Below are 16,410 nucleotides of genomic sequence, written 5' to 3'. Positions count from 1 at the left end.
TGATTATAAGTGTATAGCTATTAATACGACACATACTTGATCATAAGTGTATAGCTATAAATACGACACATACTTGATCATTAGTGTATAGTTATAAATGCGACACATACTTGATCAGAAGTGTATAGCTATTAATACGACATATACTTGATCATAAGTGTATAGCTATTAATACGACACATACTTGATCATAAGTGTATAGCTATTAATACGACACATACTTGATCATAAATGTATAGTTATAAATACGACACATACTTGATCATTAGTGTATAGTTATAAATGCGACATATACTTGATCATAAGTGTATAGCTATTAATACGACACATACTTGATCATAAGTGTATAGCTATTAATACGACACATACTTGATCATAAGTGTATAGTTATAAATACGACACATACTTGATCATTAGTGTATAGTTATAAATGCGACACATACTTGATCAGAAGTGTATAGCTATTAATACGACATATACTTGATCATAAGTGTATAGCTATTAATACGACACATACTTGATCATAAGTGTATAGCTATTAATACGACACATACTTGATCATAAGTGTATAGTTATAAATACGACACATACTTGATCATTAGTGTATAGTTATAAATGCGACACATACTTGATCAGAAGTGTATAGCTATTAATACGACATATACTTGATCATAAGTGTATAGCTATTAATACGACACATACTTGATCATAAGTGTATAGTTATAAATGCGACATATTTATTTCATATATATTAACATTATACTGACAACGGGCGCACCAGTCATCATACTCCCTGTATGCTGAGCGCTGAGCAGGAGCAGAGACTACCACTTTCACAGACTAAATTGACTTTGGTTTGTCTCAGCCAGGGACAGAACCCAGAGCCTACCTCACAGGGGCGAGAGCTCAACAGAAGGCCAAAAGTGATAACCTAAATTAAGTCGCCTTTTACGACCATACAGTAAGGACAGCATGTACAATTCTAACGCCCTACCTCCATAGCCATAGTTATGAATGAGTTCATTAAAACAAATTAACTTATGATTTCAAATTCTGTTGCCAGGTATTGACTAGGTACTAATCTACTTATTGAAATGAGATTTGTAATTCATTTCACTCCACTACGGTGCTCTACGATGTGTTCCAATACAATATTTAACCACTCTCCATTCGTGGTCCCCACAACATGACCCTATATAGTTAGCCAACCACAGCGTCGCCTATGGATCTTTCGCTATGATGGGTTCTTTCGTTATATCTTGTATCGAAGAAAAAAATAGAGGCTCGGAAATTAAGCCTTATTTTTTTCTTATGATTTAAAAAAAAAATTGTCAAACAATATTTCAATTTTACAATAATCACATAATCATGAAATATGAATATAGTTATCCTCCATGCACATCTTTCACTCTGCCATTCTTTCATTCATCAGTATAATTACATTGTTTGGGTGTTTTGATAGAGAGGGAGGATTGAGAGAAAAAATAAAATAAAGAACAAAGAATTGGGCAGGAAAGAAGGATAATGGGATGAACTAGAAAGGAGAGATTGTGAAGAATAAGAAATAAATGTAGCTATAATCTTTAATGAAAAGTAATGAATAAACCAATGAAAACATGAGTAAAAAATATAGAAAGAAAAAGAAAGAAATGAAAATAAAATAAAAAAGGAGGCAAGTAGTTAGATAGACATTTTATTTTTGGTATTGATAATTGAATTAAAAATTACTGCTCAACAACCCGATTAAAGGCAAGCATGGCACATGTATGTATGACAACAAATAAATATTTATTCTATTTTAGTAAAAGATATGTACAACTGTCAGGGATTCGTAAGTTCTACTAGCTTTATCCATTTTTAAGCCTTATTTTGATTAGATTCGGTTCTGACCGTAGGTCTTAAAACGGTGGATTGTTTCTTGAGAAGAAGCCAAAGCGTTAATACATAGTGAAATAAATTTTAGATGTGACAAAGGACATTTCACCAGGGGGTCGGTCCCTAAGCCATTTGATGTTATTGGTTAGTGATGTACATCTAAAACGGAACCAACGTGCTGATAAGTCGGTCTATCAACTTAGCAAAACGGAATGTGGCTGTCATATTTAAGAGAAAGCAAAATGACGCATGGTCACACCATTTTTTGATCCAAGTAAACGTAAGACGGAGTCCATTTTGTTTGGTTTATTATTTTAAAGTCCTATTACCAACTAGGGTCATGTAAGGACGGACTCCCATGTATGTGGTGTCTTGTGTGTGTGAAGTGCGAGGTGCGTGTTTTAGAGACTGTAGTATATTGATGTGTCTTTTTTAGTGCTATATCACTGAAGCATGCCGCAAAGATAAGCAACACATCCCAACCGGTCACATTATACTGACATCTGTCGTCCTACGGCTGGGCGCTAAGTAGGTGCAGAAAATAGTACTCCAACAACGTTAGAGGTTAACACGACAAAATACTTTTTAACATTGCGTCGTGGGACCTCTAACGAGCACGGCCATTGATTCCTGATGCTGGGCCACAGCTGATCAAAATGATGTAAAATGTATCAAAAGTCACATTTTATATGTTGTCACTTAGTCCAAGAAAGGGACAGAACCTTGAGCCTACCTACCTACGCTTCACAGAAAGCCAAAAGTTAGGCGGTGTAAAGGGAGGCGTTCGGAAGAAGAGAAATGATTAGATCCTACATTAAGTCGCCTTTCACAATGAGGTATAGTACATACCTTCGTGCAGTAAATGTTTGTCTGCTCTGTGATTTGGGGTAACAATCTTGTTCTTTTCTCAGGCAGTAGGGCAGGTAGGGCGTTAGAATTGTACCTGCTGTCCCTATTGAATGCGTAAAAGGCGACTAAATTTAGGATATTATATTTTTTCTCTTTTTCCTAACATCTTTTTTTCTTACTTCCTAACGTCTCCCTCTGAGTGTTCGTCCCTGTGACGTGGGTTCTCTCCCCTGTTCGAGACACACCATAGTCTATAAAAGTGGAAGTCTCTGCTCTTGCTTAGCGCTCAGCATAAAGGGAGAAGGACGACTGGTTCATCCGTTGTCAGTATGAGTTGCTTAATGTCTTCAGTGGCACGCCTCAGTGATATAGCACGATCAAAATGCACGAGTTCCACTTTAAATTAAGATACAATATGAATATCGCATTCACCAAAAACACGCAACATACATTTCACACACGGAAAACACCACATATACCAGAGGCCGTCCTTTAATGACCCTGGCTTACATTTAATAAACCACAACAAATCAAACCTACTTACCGATGAAATAGATCAGGGCCCTCAGATTGTATGTACTAATGACAAGGAGCAAGGACCATCGCCAGTAATTGTCAAAGGTATGGAGCAAGGTGTCAAGATTAGGGAGCTGGGCGCACAGCTTGTACTTGACATGGATCATGGCCCAAAGTCAGTGCTTGACAAGATTAGGGAGCTGGGCGCACAGCTTGTACTTGACATGGATCATGGCCCAAAGTCAGTGCTTGCCAAGATTAGGGAGCTGGGCCCACAGCCTGTACTTGACATGGATCATGGCCCAAAGTAAGTGCTTGCCAAGAATAGGGAGCTGGGCCCACAGCCTGTACTTAACATGGATCATGGCCCAAAGTCAGTGCTTGCCAAGAATAGGGAGCTGGGCCCACAGCCTGTACTTGACATGGGTCATGGCCCAAAGTCAGTGCTTGCCAAGAATAGAGAGCTGGGCCCACAGCCTGTACTTGACATTGATCATGGCCCAAAGTCAGTGCTTGCCAAGAATAGGGAGCTGGACCCACAGCTTGTACTTGACATGGATCATGGCCCAAAGTCAGTGCTTGACAAGATTAGGGAGCTGGGCGCACAGCTTGTACTTGACATGGATCATGGCCCAAAGTCAGTGCTTGCCAAGATTAGGGAGCTGGGCCCACAGCCTGTACTTGACATGAATCATGGCCCAAAGTAAGTGCTTGCCAAGAATAGGGAGCTGGGCCCACAGCCTGTACTTATAATGGATCATGGCCCAAAGTCAGTGCTTGCCAAGAATAGGGAGCTGGGCCCACAGCCTGTACTTGACATGGGTCATGGCCCAAAGTCAGTGCTTGCCAAGAATAGAGAGCTGGGCCCACAGCCTGTACTTGACGTTGATCATGACCCAAAGTCAGTGATTGCCAAGAATAGGGAGCTGGACCCACAGCCTGTACTTGACATGGATCATGGCCCAAAGTCAGTGCTTGCCAAGAATAGGGAGCTGGGCCAACAGCCTGTACTTGACATGGATCATGGCCCAAAGTCAGTGCTTGCCAAGAATAGGGAGATGGGCCCACAGCCTGTACTTGACATGGATCATGGACCGCAGTTAGTGCTTGCCAAGATTAGGGAGCTGGGCCCACAGCCTGTACTTGACATGGATCATGGCCCAAAGTCAGTGCTTGCCAAGAATAGGGAGCTGGGCCCACAGCCTGTACTTGACATGGATCATGGCCCAAAGTCAGTGCTTGCCAAGATTAGGGAGCTGGGCCCACAGCCTGTACTTGACATGGATCATGGCCCAAAGTCAGTGCTTGCCAAGAATAGGGAGCTGGGCCCACAGCCTGTACTTGACATGGATCATGGCCCAAAGTCAGTGCTTGCCAAGAATAGGGAGCTGGACCCACAGCCTGTACTTGACATGGATCATGGCCCAAAGTCAGTGCTTGCCAAGAATAGGGAGCTGGGCCCACAGCCTGTACTTGACATGGATCATGGACCGCAGTTAGTGCTTGCCAAGATTAGGGAGCTGGGCCCACAGCCTGTACTTGACATGGATCATGGCCCAAAATCAGTGCTTGCCAAGAATAGGGAGCTGGGCCCACAGCCTGTACTAGACATGGATCATGGCCCAAAGTCAGTGCTTGCCAAGAATAGGGAGCTGGGCCCACAGCCTGTACTTGACATGGATCATGGACCGCAGTTAGTGCTTGCCAAGATTAGGGAGCTGGGCCCACAGCCTGTACTAGACATGGATCATGGCCCAAAGTCAGTGCTTGCCAAGAATAGGTAGCTGGGCCCACAGCCTGTACTTGACATGGATCATGGCCCAAAGTCAGTGCTTGCCAAGAATAGGGAGATGGGCCCACAGCCTGTACTTGACATGGATCATGGACCGCAGTTAGTGCTTGCCAAGAATAGGGAGCTGGGCCCACAGCCTGTACTTTACATGGATCATGGCCCAAAGTCAGTGCTTGCCAAGAATAGGGAGCTGGGCCCACAGCCTGTACTTGACATGGATCATGGCCCAAAGTCAGTGCTTGCCAAGAATAGGGAGCTGGGCCCACAGCCTGTACTTGACATGGATCATGGCCCAAAGTCAGTGCTTGCCAAGAATAGGGAGCTGGACCCACAGCCTGTACTTAACATGGATCATGGCCCAAAGTCAGTGCTTGCCAAGAATAGGGAGCTGGGCCCACAGCCTGTACTTCACATGGATCATGGCCCAAAGTCAGTGCTTGCCAAGAATAGGGAGCTGGGCCCACAGCCTGTACTTGACATGGATCATGGACCGCAGTTAGTGTTTGCCAAGATTAGGGAGCTGGGCCCACAGCCTGTACTAGACATGGATCATGGCCCAAAGTCAGTGCTTGCCAAGAATAGGGAGCTGGGCCCACAGCCTGTACTTGACATGGATCATGGCCCAAAGTCAGTGCTTGCCAAGAATAGGGAGCTGGGCCCACAGCCTGTACTTGATATGGATCATGGCCCAAAGTCAGCGCTTGCCAAGAATAGGGAGCTGGGCCCACAGCCTGTACTTGACATGGATCATGGCCCAAAGGCAGTGCTTGCTAAGAATAGGGAGCTGGGCCCACAGCCTGTACTTGACATGGATCATGGCCCAAAGTCAGTGCTTGCCAAGAATAGGGAGCTGGGCCCACAGCCTGTACTTGATATGAATCATGGACCGCAGTCAGTGCTTGCAAAGAATAGGGACCTGGGCTCCAGCCATTATGCGTTTTGTATATAGTTTCCACTACACGATCAAAATTATGAACCGTTCGCCCTTATTCCCTATTTATGCAGAGTATTAAGTGGGACAACAACTAACAGGAACCAGAATAAAAAAACAAAGAAAGATATCATCGGCATTGACACATTGGAATTGCATGGTGATTAAAACTCAAAATTTAAAAGGTTATGAATAGTATTCCGAAAGTAAACAATGTTTAATGCTATAGTTCTGATGCCCTAGGAGTTGATGTGTCTGTAAAGCCCAAATAGTGTCCTTGTTGTGATACTATAATTACACTTCATGCCAACTAACCTTAAATCATTGTAATATTTCTGGAAAGGTATCCTCTTTCGTTGTTGGTATTTCATGTCTGGTAAAGTTCCAATGCCCTGGTTGTAGTTTTCGTCTGGCAATAGGTCATGTTTTCTGTTTTAAGAAAAGACAAACACTCATAATAACAAGAAAGTAATCCAAACAAACAGTGAAGCATTCCTTTCCTAATACAGCTCCTAAGGCCGTTCAAGAGGCTTTTCAAGAGGAATATTTGTTTTTTTGGTCTAAATTATGATTTATACGAACAATTCGTTTTATTATTGAACCTTAATTGTATACTCATATCACTGTCTGATCGATAACTACAGTAATATATATATATACATGTATGTGTCTAGAATGATGATGGTACTTTTATCTTATCTATTATATTAGAATATGTTATTTATATTCAAGCAGAAGAAAGGGGAAAAAACCCATAAAGTCAGCCACATGAAATCCTATGAAATATTGTTTCAATGCAAAATGGTAAAGAGCACGAACACTTCTGAGACATGGAAATCTGCTGACATGGCAGAATCTGTACACACTGTCTGCTGTAGTATCATACGACGTGTAGTAAACAGGTCCGAATCACTGGGGACCGGATCCGGAAATAGGTCAAGGTCGAGCCATGGAGCCGTGTTAGCTGGAGATCAGAAATATTCCAGTAAGTTTGGGGTGATAAATTTGTGCTGAAAGCTACGTACAAAGTCACAAAGCGGCGCTTCATCGATTGATTTCGTTCTGGCTTATCATCGAAGAAAGCCAGAACGGACTTCTATTTACCGGAATTTCTACGCCACAGGAAACACATTACTTGGAAAGTGTGGAGCCGAAATACTTACACTTAGGACTGCATGTCTGGAAAGTACAGTGGAAACAGAGGAGAAAAGGAGACTGTACCTCCGGAACGCTCGCGTGCCATTGTCTCGTGTGCTATTATCGGTACAGTAGGGAAATCCGTAATAAGGTTACATCATCTAAAGGTCAGCGTTGGCGTTATATGTGAGACCGTCTACCAAATCATCAAATTCATCACATTTGGCTGTATCCAGAAATAACAAGTCGTATTCTGAACTGAATACCTTGAGCTGTAATTATAACGCAGACAAGCTTTCTTTTAGACTTGATTTAAGACTTTCTATAAATGCAACTGAATGCAAATTGCTATTTTGACAGTTGAGTTTTAATTTAACTTCACACACTGGTATGGAAAACGCAGTATTTAGCTAATACTAAGAGAAACAATAAGGCCTAGATTAAATCTCATTTTGCAGAATCTTATCAAATATTATTTGAATTTTAGTGAAGCACTTAGGTCAAAGATTTCATTTTGTACAGCACTGTGGTTATATGTGATTACACTTTTTACTTAGCTTGTGTCTCCGGTTCAAATCAATACTTGAACAATTGCCCATTTGATGTTAATATTCTGCTTGTACCAATTTATCTCTTATCTAAACTTAAAAAAGAAAGTTAGGATAATCATTGATTAATGATCTCAACAATGATACTTGATTATGGAGGAACCATCATAACTATTTCCTGTATTACCGGTCTTACAAAGTATGATTGAACTATTCAATCGTAATTATGATAACACAGAGAAAATACCCCATCAGGTGAAACTCTATGAAGACTAAAATAAGACATCACCGAATCCACCATACAATCCAGGGCAAATCCGGCTTATGCTACAATGTACTTGTACTTTAGCAAATAGACATAGGGTTATGATAAAATAAATAGCAACAGAAATGTTATCAAGCTGTCAGTTTTTACGATGTACAGGTGCTGTCTGTTATTCCATACCTTTCCTTGGGTCGTTTTTTTGTGATTCGGTGGGTACATTATGGCCGTTTTGGAAATTGCTTTCGTTTTAATGTAATAATTCGATATTTTGGTCCTGTGGCATTTCGATATAGAGTGTACAATGAAGAACCACTACAATGACCTGTAACAGAGGAAAATAATGTACACACACTCTCTCTCACACACACTTATGCAATAAGTTACCTTTGTGGTACCAGTTTACCAGTCCGATGGTCAAATGTCCACTCTATGGCCACAGTTGTCTATCCAACCGCCTCAGCTAGAATAGTAAAGACCCGAATGTTGATAAACACCAATGGTAAAACGGTGCCGAAAACAAACGTCACCAAGTATTGATGAGCTTAGGCGATTAGAACAACAAATTCAGGTGTGATTCAGCGCTTGAATTGTTGCCAATATTTGGTCACCATTCCGTTATAGAACTGGTATATGACTACTAGGTCGTGATTCACCTTCGGATTTGTCATCTATTTCACTCACATGGTGTACGTTGTCATGGTAAACAAATACAATGTTACCATAGTATAATAACTGCGTAGTTTACCAGAACTTGCCGTTACAGCCTAAATACTAAAATTCTAACAATTCTCCAAAATCTAACCAAGTTTTCTAATTAAAACCTCCCAGCTTAGTTAAAGAAATCTTTAAAAACAAACCGTTTTCAATGTTATTCTTGCGATAATTAAATTAACATATAAACAAAAAAAATCGATACTGTCTACTGCAGTGTCTATTGCGTCTCACTCGTGGATCCGAGGAGATACAGTATATAGGTATAGGGAGTCGTGGTGATCGTTTCTGTAATAAGCCTATATACGTTCCCATGACAATTTGGTATAAAACATTCAAAACTGTTATTCTACCCGCGTGTTCAACACAAATTGAAATAATTGTTATGTTTATATAAAAATACACTTAAAGATGCTCCACCGCCAACAGAGCATAAATGACATTCATCATTTGAACAATAATTGGTGTTTAATCATGTATATATATGTGTTAATAACATAAGAAATAATATTAAATAATTTATTTTGTCTTTGGTGCATGCGCAATCAGTACTTCATTCCATATAGGATATAGTGCCACGGATTTTTTTCGGGTTGCAATTAATTATTTTTTATATTTTTAATTTGAAGTAAAATTAGGAGCTCAAATTTTTCAATGGTGGTAATGATGTAAAGTAAGTAATTTTTGTAACTGAAGAAAAATATTAGATCATCTGCTCCTGTTTTTGATAGCGAAAAAATACCAGTTGTCAGCGGTGGAGCATCTTTAATAACAAAACTACAATTTAAATGCTACTAAACGATAGAGAGTGAATGTTTGAAATAAATACACAGATTCCCGATGCTCTACGGACAGATTAGAACCGGAGGTTCCGATAGAGGTAACCTTTTCTGCTTCATCATCGCCAGGGACCATACAAAATTAGACGAAACATAGGTCAATGTTGATTATAACTAGAGAATTATACCTGCCGATTTTAGAAGCCCTCTTGTGATACTGAAGTAAGTTACCATAGTAAAAAATCGTAGTACTATCACAGATAAACGTTGGTTCGTTAAAATGTTCCTCGTCCGACCAAAGACTGTAGGTCATGTGTTGTGTGAAGTATGTATTTTTTGGGAGACTGCGGTATATTATGTCTCGTTGTGATAGTGGATCCCTTGTTCATTTTAAAGCGCTATCTCACTGAAGTATATTTTCATGCCGAAAGACTTTCTCAATCATGGTGACTTAATTTCGATTTGGACACATAAGCTTCTTTGTTTTATTTTATTAAAAGTATCAACATTTATTAAGAGATTTTTTATCGCCCGCAAAATATACGATTATAAATAGCATTCGATTATAAGACAAACTGTCGTGGGACGTATTTTATATCTGTTATTGTAGTGGGACATATTTTATATCTGTATTTTAGTGGGATGTATTTTATATCTGTTATTGTAGTGGGACATATTTTATATCTGTATTTTATAGGGACGTTATATTTTATTTGGTGTTATATTTATTTAGTGGGACTATTTAATCTGTTTAGACGTATTTTATATCTGGTATTGTAGTGGGGCGTATTTTATATCTGTATTGTAGTGGGACTATTTTATATCTGTTATTGTAGTGGGCGTATTTTATATCTGTATTGTAGTGGGACGTATTTTATATCTGCTATTGTAGTGGGACGTATGTTATATCTGGTATTGTAGTGGGGCGTATTTTATATCTGTTATTGTAGTGGGACGTATTTTATATCTGTTATTGTAGTGGGACGTATTTTATATCTGTTATTGTTGAGGGCGTATTTTATATCTGTTATTGTAGTGGGGCGTATTTTATATCTGTTATTGTAGTGGGACGTATTTTATATCTGTTATTGTAGTGGGACGTATTTTATATCTGTTATTGTAGTGGGACGTATTTTATATCTGTTATTGTAGTGGGACGTATTTTATATCTGTTATTGTAGTGGGACGTATTTTATATCTGTTATTGTAGTGGGACGTATTTTATATCTGTTATTGTAGTGGGACGTATTTTATATCTGTTATTGTAGTGGGACGTATTTTATATCTGTTATTGTAGTGGGACGTATTTTATATCTGTTATTGTAGTGGGACGTATTTTATATCTGTTATTGTAGTGGGACGTATTTTATATCTGTTATTGTAGTGGGACGTATTTTATATCTGTTATTGTAGTGACGATCTGTTATTGTAGTGGGACGTATTTTATATCTGTATTGTAGTGGGACGTATTTTATATCTGTTATTGTAGTGGGACGTATTTTATATCTGTTATTGTAGTGGGACGTATTTTATATCTGTTATTGTAGTGGGACGTATTTTATATTTGTATTTAGTGGGACGTATTTTATATCTGTTATTGTAGTGGGACATATTTTATATCTGTTATTGTAGTTGGACGTATATTTATATATCTGCTATTGTAGTGGGACATATTTTATATCTGCTATTGTAGTGGGACATATTTTATATCTGTTATTGTAGTGGGACGTATTTTATATTGCTATTGTAGTGGGACGTATTTTATATCTGTTATTGTAGTGGGACGTATTTTATATCTGTTATTGTAGTGGGACGTATTTATATTTTATATCTATTTTATTCTGTTATGTAGGGACGTATTTTATATCTGTATTGTAGTGGGACGTATTTTATATCTGTATTGTAGTGGGATATTTATATCTGTATTGTAGTGGGACGTATTTTATATCTGTATTGTAGTGGACTATTTTATATCGTGTAGTGGGACGTATATTTATATCTGTATTGTAGTGGGACGTATTTTATATCTGTATTGTAGTGGGACGTATTTTATATCTGTATTGTAGTGGGACGTATTTTATATCTGTTATTGTATGGGACGTATTTTATATCTGTATTGTAGTGGACGTATTTTATATCTGTATTGTAATGGGACGTATTTTATATCTGCTATTTTATAGTGTGGGACGTATTTTATATCTGTTATTGTAGTGGGGACGTATTTTATATCTGTGGGACGTATTTTATATCTGCTATTGTAGTGGGACGTATTTTATATCTGTATTTTAGTGGGACGTATTTTATATCTGTTATTGTAGTGAGACGTATTTTATATCTGTTATTGTAGTAGGACGTATTTTATATCTGCTATTGTAGTGGGACGTATTTTATATCTGCTATTGTAGTGGGACGTATTTTATATCTGTTATTGTAGTAGGACGTATTTTATATCTGCTATTGTAGTGAGACGTATTTTATATCTGCTATTGTAGTGGGACGTATTTTATATCTGTTATTGTAGTGGGGACGTATTTTATATCTGTTATTTTAGTGGGACGTATTTTATATCTGCTATTGCAGTGGGACGTATATATATCTGTATTTTAGTGGGACGTATTTTATATCTGTTATTGTAGTGAGACGTATTTTATATCTGTTATTGTAGTAGGACGTATTTTATATCTGCTATTGTAGTGGGACGTATTTTATATCTGCTATTGTAGTGGGACGTATTTTATATCTGTTATTGTAATGGGACATATTTTATATCTGTATTTTAGTGGGACGTATTTTATATCTGTTATTGTAGTGAGACGTATTTTATATCTGTTATTGTAGTAGGACGTATTTTATATCTGCTATTGTAGTGTGGGACGTATTTTATATCTGTTATTGTAGTGGGACGTATTTTATATCTGTTATTGTAGTAGGACGTATTTTATATCTGCTATTGTAGTGAGACGTATTTTATATCTGCTATTGTAGTGGGACGTATTTTATATCTGTTATTGTAGTGGGACGTATTTTATATCTGTTATTGTAGTGGGGACGTATTTTATATCTGTTATTTTAGTGGGACGTATTTTATATCTGCTATTGTAGTGGGACGTATATATATCTGTATTTTAGTGGGACGTATTTTATATCTGTTATTGTAGTGAGACGTATTTTATATCTGTTATTGTAGTAGGACGTATTTTATATCTGCTATTGTAGTGGGACGTATTTTATATCTGCTATTGTAGTGGGACGTATTTTATATCTGTTATTGTAATGGGACATATTTTATATCTGTATTTTAGTGGGACGTATTTTATATCTGTTATTGTAGTGAGACGTATTTTATATCTGTTATTGTAGTAGGACGTATTTTATATCTGCTATTGTAGTGAGACGTATTTTATATCTGCTATTGTAGTGGGACGTATTTTATATCTGCTATTGTAGTGGGACATATTTTATATCTGTTATTGTCTGTTATTGTAGAGGGACGTATTTTATATCTGTTATTGTAATGGGAAGTATTTTATATCTGTTATTGTCTGTTATTGTAGTGGGACGTATGTTATATCTGTTATTGTAGTAGGACGTATTTTATATCTGCTATTGTAGTGAGACGTATTTTATATCTGTTATTGTAGTGAGACGTATGTTATATCTGGTATTGTAGTGGGGCGTATTTTATATCTGTTATTGTCTGTTATTGTAGTGGGACGTATTTTATATCTGCTATTGTAGTGGGACATATTTTATATCTGTTATTGTCTGTTATTGTAGTGGGACGTATTTTATATCTGTTATTGTCTGTTATTGTAGAGGGACGTATTTTATATTCTGCTAGTGTAATGGGACATATTTTATATCTGTTATTGTAGTGGGACGTATTTTATATCTGTTATTGTCTGTTATTGTAGTGGGACGTATTTTATATCTGTTATTGTCTGTTATTGTAGAGGGACGTATTTTATATCTGTTATTGTCTGTTATTGTAGTGGGACGTATTTTATATCTGTTATTGTCTGTTATTGTAGAGGGACGTATTTTATATCTGCTAGTGTAATGGGACATATTTTATATCTGTTATTGTAGTGGGACGTATTTTATATCTGTTATTGTCTGTTATTGTAGTGGGACGTATTTTATATCTGTTATTGTCTGTTATTGTAGAGGGACGTATTTTATATCTGTTATTGTCTGTTATTGTAGTGGGACGTATTTTATATCTGTTATTGTCTGTTATTGTAGAGGGACGTATTTTATATCTGCTATTGTAGTGGGACATATTTTATATCTGTTATTGTCTGTTATTGTAGAGGGACGTATTTTATATCTGCTATTGTAGTGAGACGTATTTTATATCTGCTATTGTAGTGGGACGTATTTTATATCTGCTATTGTAGTGGGACATATTTTATATCTGTTATTGTCTGTTATTGTAGAGGGACGTATTTTATATCTGCTAGTGTAATGGGACATATTTTATATCTGTTATTGTAGTGGGACGTATTTTATATCTGCTATTGTAGTGGGACGTATTTTATATCTGTTATTGTAATGGGACATATTTTAAATCTGATATTGTAGTGGGACATATTTTAAATCTGATATTGTAGTGGGACGTATTTTATATCTGTTATTGTAGTGGGAAGTATTTTATATCTGTTATTGTGTGTGGGGCGTATTTTATATATGCTATTGTAGCGGGACGTATGTTATATCTGTTGTTGCGCCATTGATTATTTCCTGTAATGCTAAGAAGATCTTAACGAGCCAATCAGCCAACACTGTTCCGAGAAGTACAACAGAGTCATTCAATAATGGAATTATTTGCCCGACATCTGCCGAGAGGGTGTTTATGTCATTACCCATATTCTACGTTGTGCAGAGAGCCTGGTAAAACCCAGTCTTACTGTATCAGTCTTTGGTCAATACAGCTCCTGTCACAACTCCAAATATGGGCAAACAGAATATGTTACGTCAAGAAGTCATTTACATAAACCATCAATCCTATTGCAGCTGTACAGGTACCGTACCTTTAATTATACGTGTATAAATTTACAATAGTGAATATGAAACACATGGAATTGATGTTTCATCATGATTTTATTGAAGGATTACTCGCTAAACAACTGCGCATGTTATTTTATGAATGGTTTCCTACTCGTGTGCACGTCTCAGGTTGTGTGATGCTTATTATATAAATTACGCGCCACACATATATAGATACACATTTCAGGGCTAATTTGATACATACGTGCACATGATTTAGTACACATGATAAATTTATTGCCATATCTCAACTCAACTTCACATAAGTCTAATTAACAGCTAAGATAGGGCTTTATAGTGGTTCCTGCTGCAGAGGCGACTCAACTTGGGGTCTTTTCTCCTATCGTCTCCTTTGATACCGCCTCATGCCTAGCCTTGTGTCGAGCGCTCGCCCTGTGATAGTTTGAAATTCTATTGACATCGGTGTCTTTTAAGACACCTCCCGCTATAACATCGCTATAACATAACAGCCAAATTGTGTATAATATTTTTTTATCCCACGGGGAACGCGTTTGCGGGAGATATTCTTTTGGGCTCCGTCCGTCCGTCCGTCCGAGATTCTTTTCCGGGCTATAACTCCAAAACCGTTCAATGCAGCTCCTTGCAGCTTTCTGTGTACATCAGACAAATGCCCCAGTTGTGCCTTTTGCTATTGCGGACCTTCCAATTTTAGATTTTTTTTTCCGTTTCTTTTTGTTTCCGGTCCATAATTCCAAAACCTTTCAACGCAGCTCCATGAAACTTTCAGTTTATATCAGACAAGTGCCCTTGTTGTGCCTTTTACTATATATTCATGATTGGTGTTTTTTCTGTTACCATGGAAACTTAGTCAAAAATACCTAGTAACTGGTTCTTTTTATTCCGAGCTATAACTCAAAAAACGTTCAACGCAGCTCATTAAATACTTTCTGTATACATTAGAAAAGTGTCCTAGTTGTGCCTTTTGCTATAGTGGACCTTCCATTTTTTCCGTTACCATCGAAACCTAGTCAAAATACTAAATTACTGTTTCTTTTTGTTTCAGGGCTATAACTCCAAAAATCGTTCAATGCAGCTCCATGAATATTTCTGTGTATGTCAGATTACTGTGTCTTTTTGCTGTTATTATTTTTTTTTCAGTTTAACAATACTCACATAAATTTAAAGTCATACTTGAATAATTGTTACTTTGACCTTAATGTATTTGAGTTTTTATACAAACTGCGGGGCGCGGGGGATAATGCCACGCTTTGCGGCTCCATATTTTTATTTTATTCCATAGCCTAATCTATACCTAAACCTAACATCTATGTATTATATAATCTATAACGTTTCCTTTATTTCAAGAACACTGTTTTCTTTTCTTACGAAAATCTACCTCCAAAGTATTATATAAATAACGTGGTGTTTACACACGAGACGGAGAACTGGGGTTTACGCATCCATTATTGTCGAAGTACACATTGTAATTGAATGTCATGCAGATTCCTGTTGGTATAGCAAGTCAAAGTAATGTTAAAACATGCAAATCAACAAATGGATGTTTAAAGGTCGATGAAGAACACCTTAAAATCATGTTTGACTGTACTTTGTATTATTTAAAAACACTTTTTTTGATAAATCAATATAGAACGTTAGTGTATAGGTCGTGACGTCACATTTTCTCTTTTACATCAATGATTTGCTGTAAAGAGCTCTATACTAAGAAGGACAACTCTTATAAAAATAAGAACAGACGACAAATATATAATATTTTGTAGTAAAGTATAACACCATGAAATGCTTTATTTAGCAATTTGTAAAATGTTCAATAAAGACAGAATAGCGGAAGTGATGTCAAACCGGAAAAAAGAATGGAGAAAAAGGAAAATAAAGGTATGTGATATTCAGATAATAGTCAATCAAATTTCAAAAATGTTAACTTATTACGACGAGATGGCCATCCACGATAATATATCCCCATTTACGTAGATGACTAT

The 16,410-nt window shown here is 37.3% G+C and overlaps 2 protein-coding genes across 2 annotated transcripts; both read left to right on the top strand.

The window, feature by feature from the left end:
* Window positions 1-3,992: 3,992 nt before the first annotated feature.
* LOC138308857 (uncharacterized) lies at window positions 3,993-5,024 on the top strand. Its single transcript, XM_069249891.1, has one exon. It carries the CDS (start codon window positions 3,993-3,995, stop codon window positions 5,022-5,024), a length of 1,032 nt encoding a protein of 343 aa, XP_069105992.1.
* A 24-nt stretch (window positions 5,025-5,048) lies between these two features.
* On the top strand, window positions 5,049-5,981 carry LOC138308849 (cardiomyopathy-associated protein 5-like). Its single transcript, XM_069249881.1, has one exon. The coding sequence runs from the start codon at window positions 5,049-5,051 to the stop codon at window positions 5,979-5,981; it is 933 nt and encodes a 310-aa protein (XP_069105982.1).
* The last annotated feature ends 10,429 nt before the right edge of the window (window positions 5,982-16,410 follow it).

Source organism: Argopecten irradians, chromosome 1, assembly GCF_041381155.1.
Source record: "Argopecten irradians isolate NY chromosome 1, Ai_NY, whole genome shotgun sequence".
Taxonomy (NCBI): Eukaryota; Metazoa; Mollusca; class Bivalvia; order Pectinida; family Pectinidae; genus Argopecten; species Argopecten irradians.
This window is presented reverse-complemented; position numbering and strand designations above follow the sequence as displayed.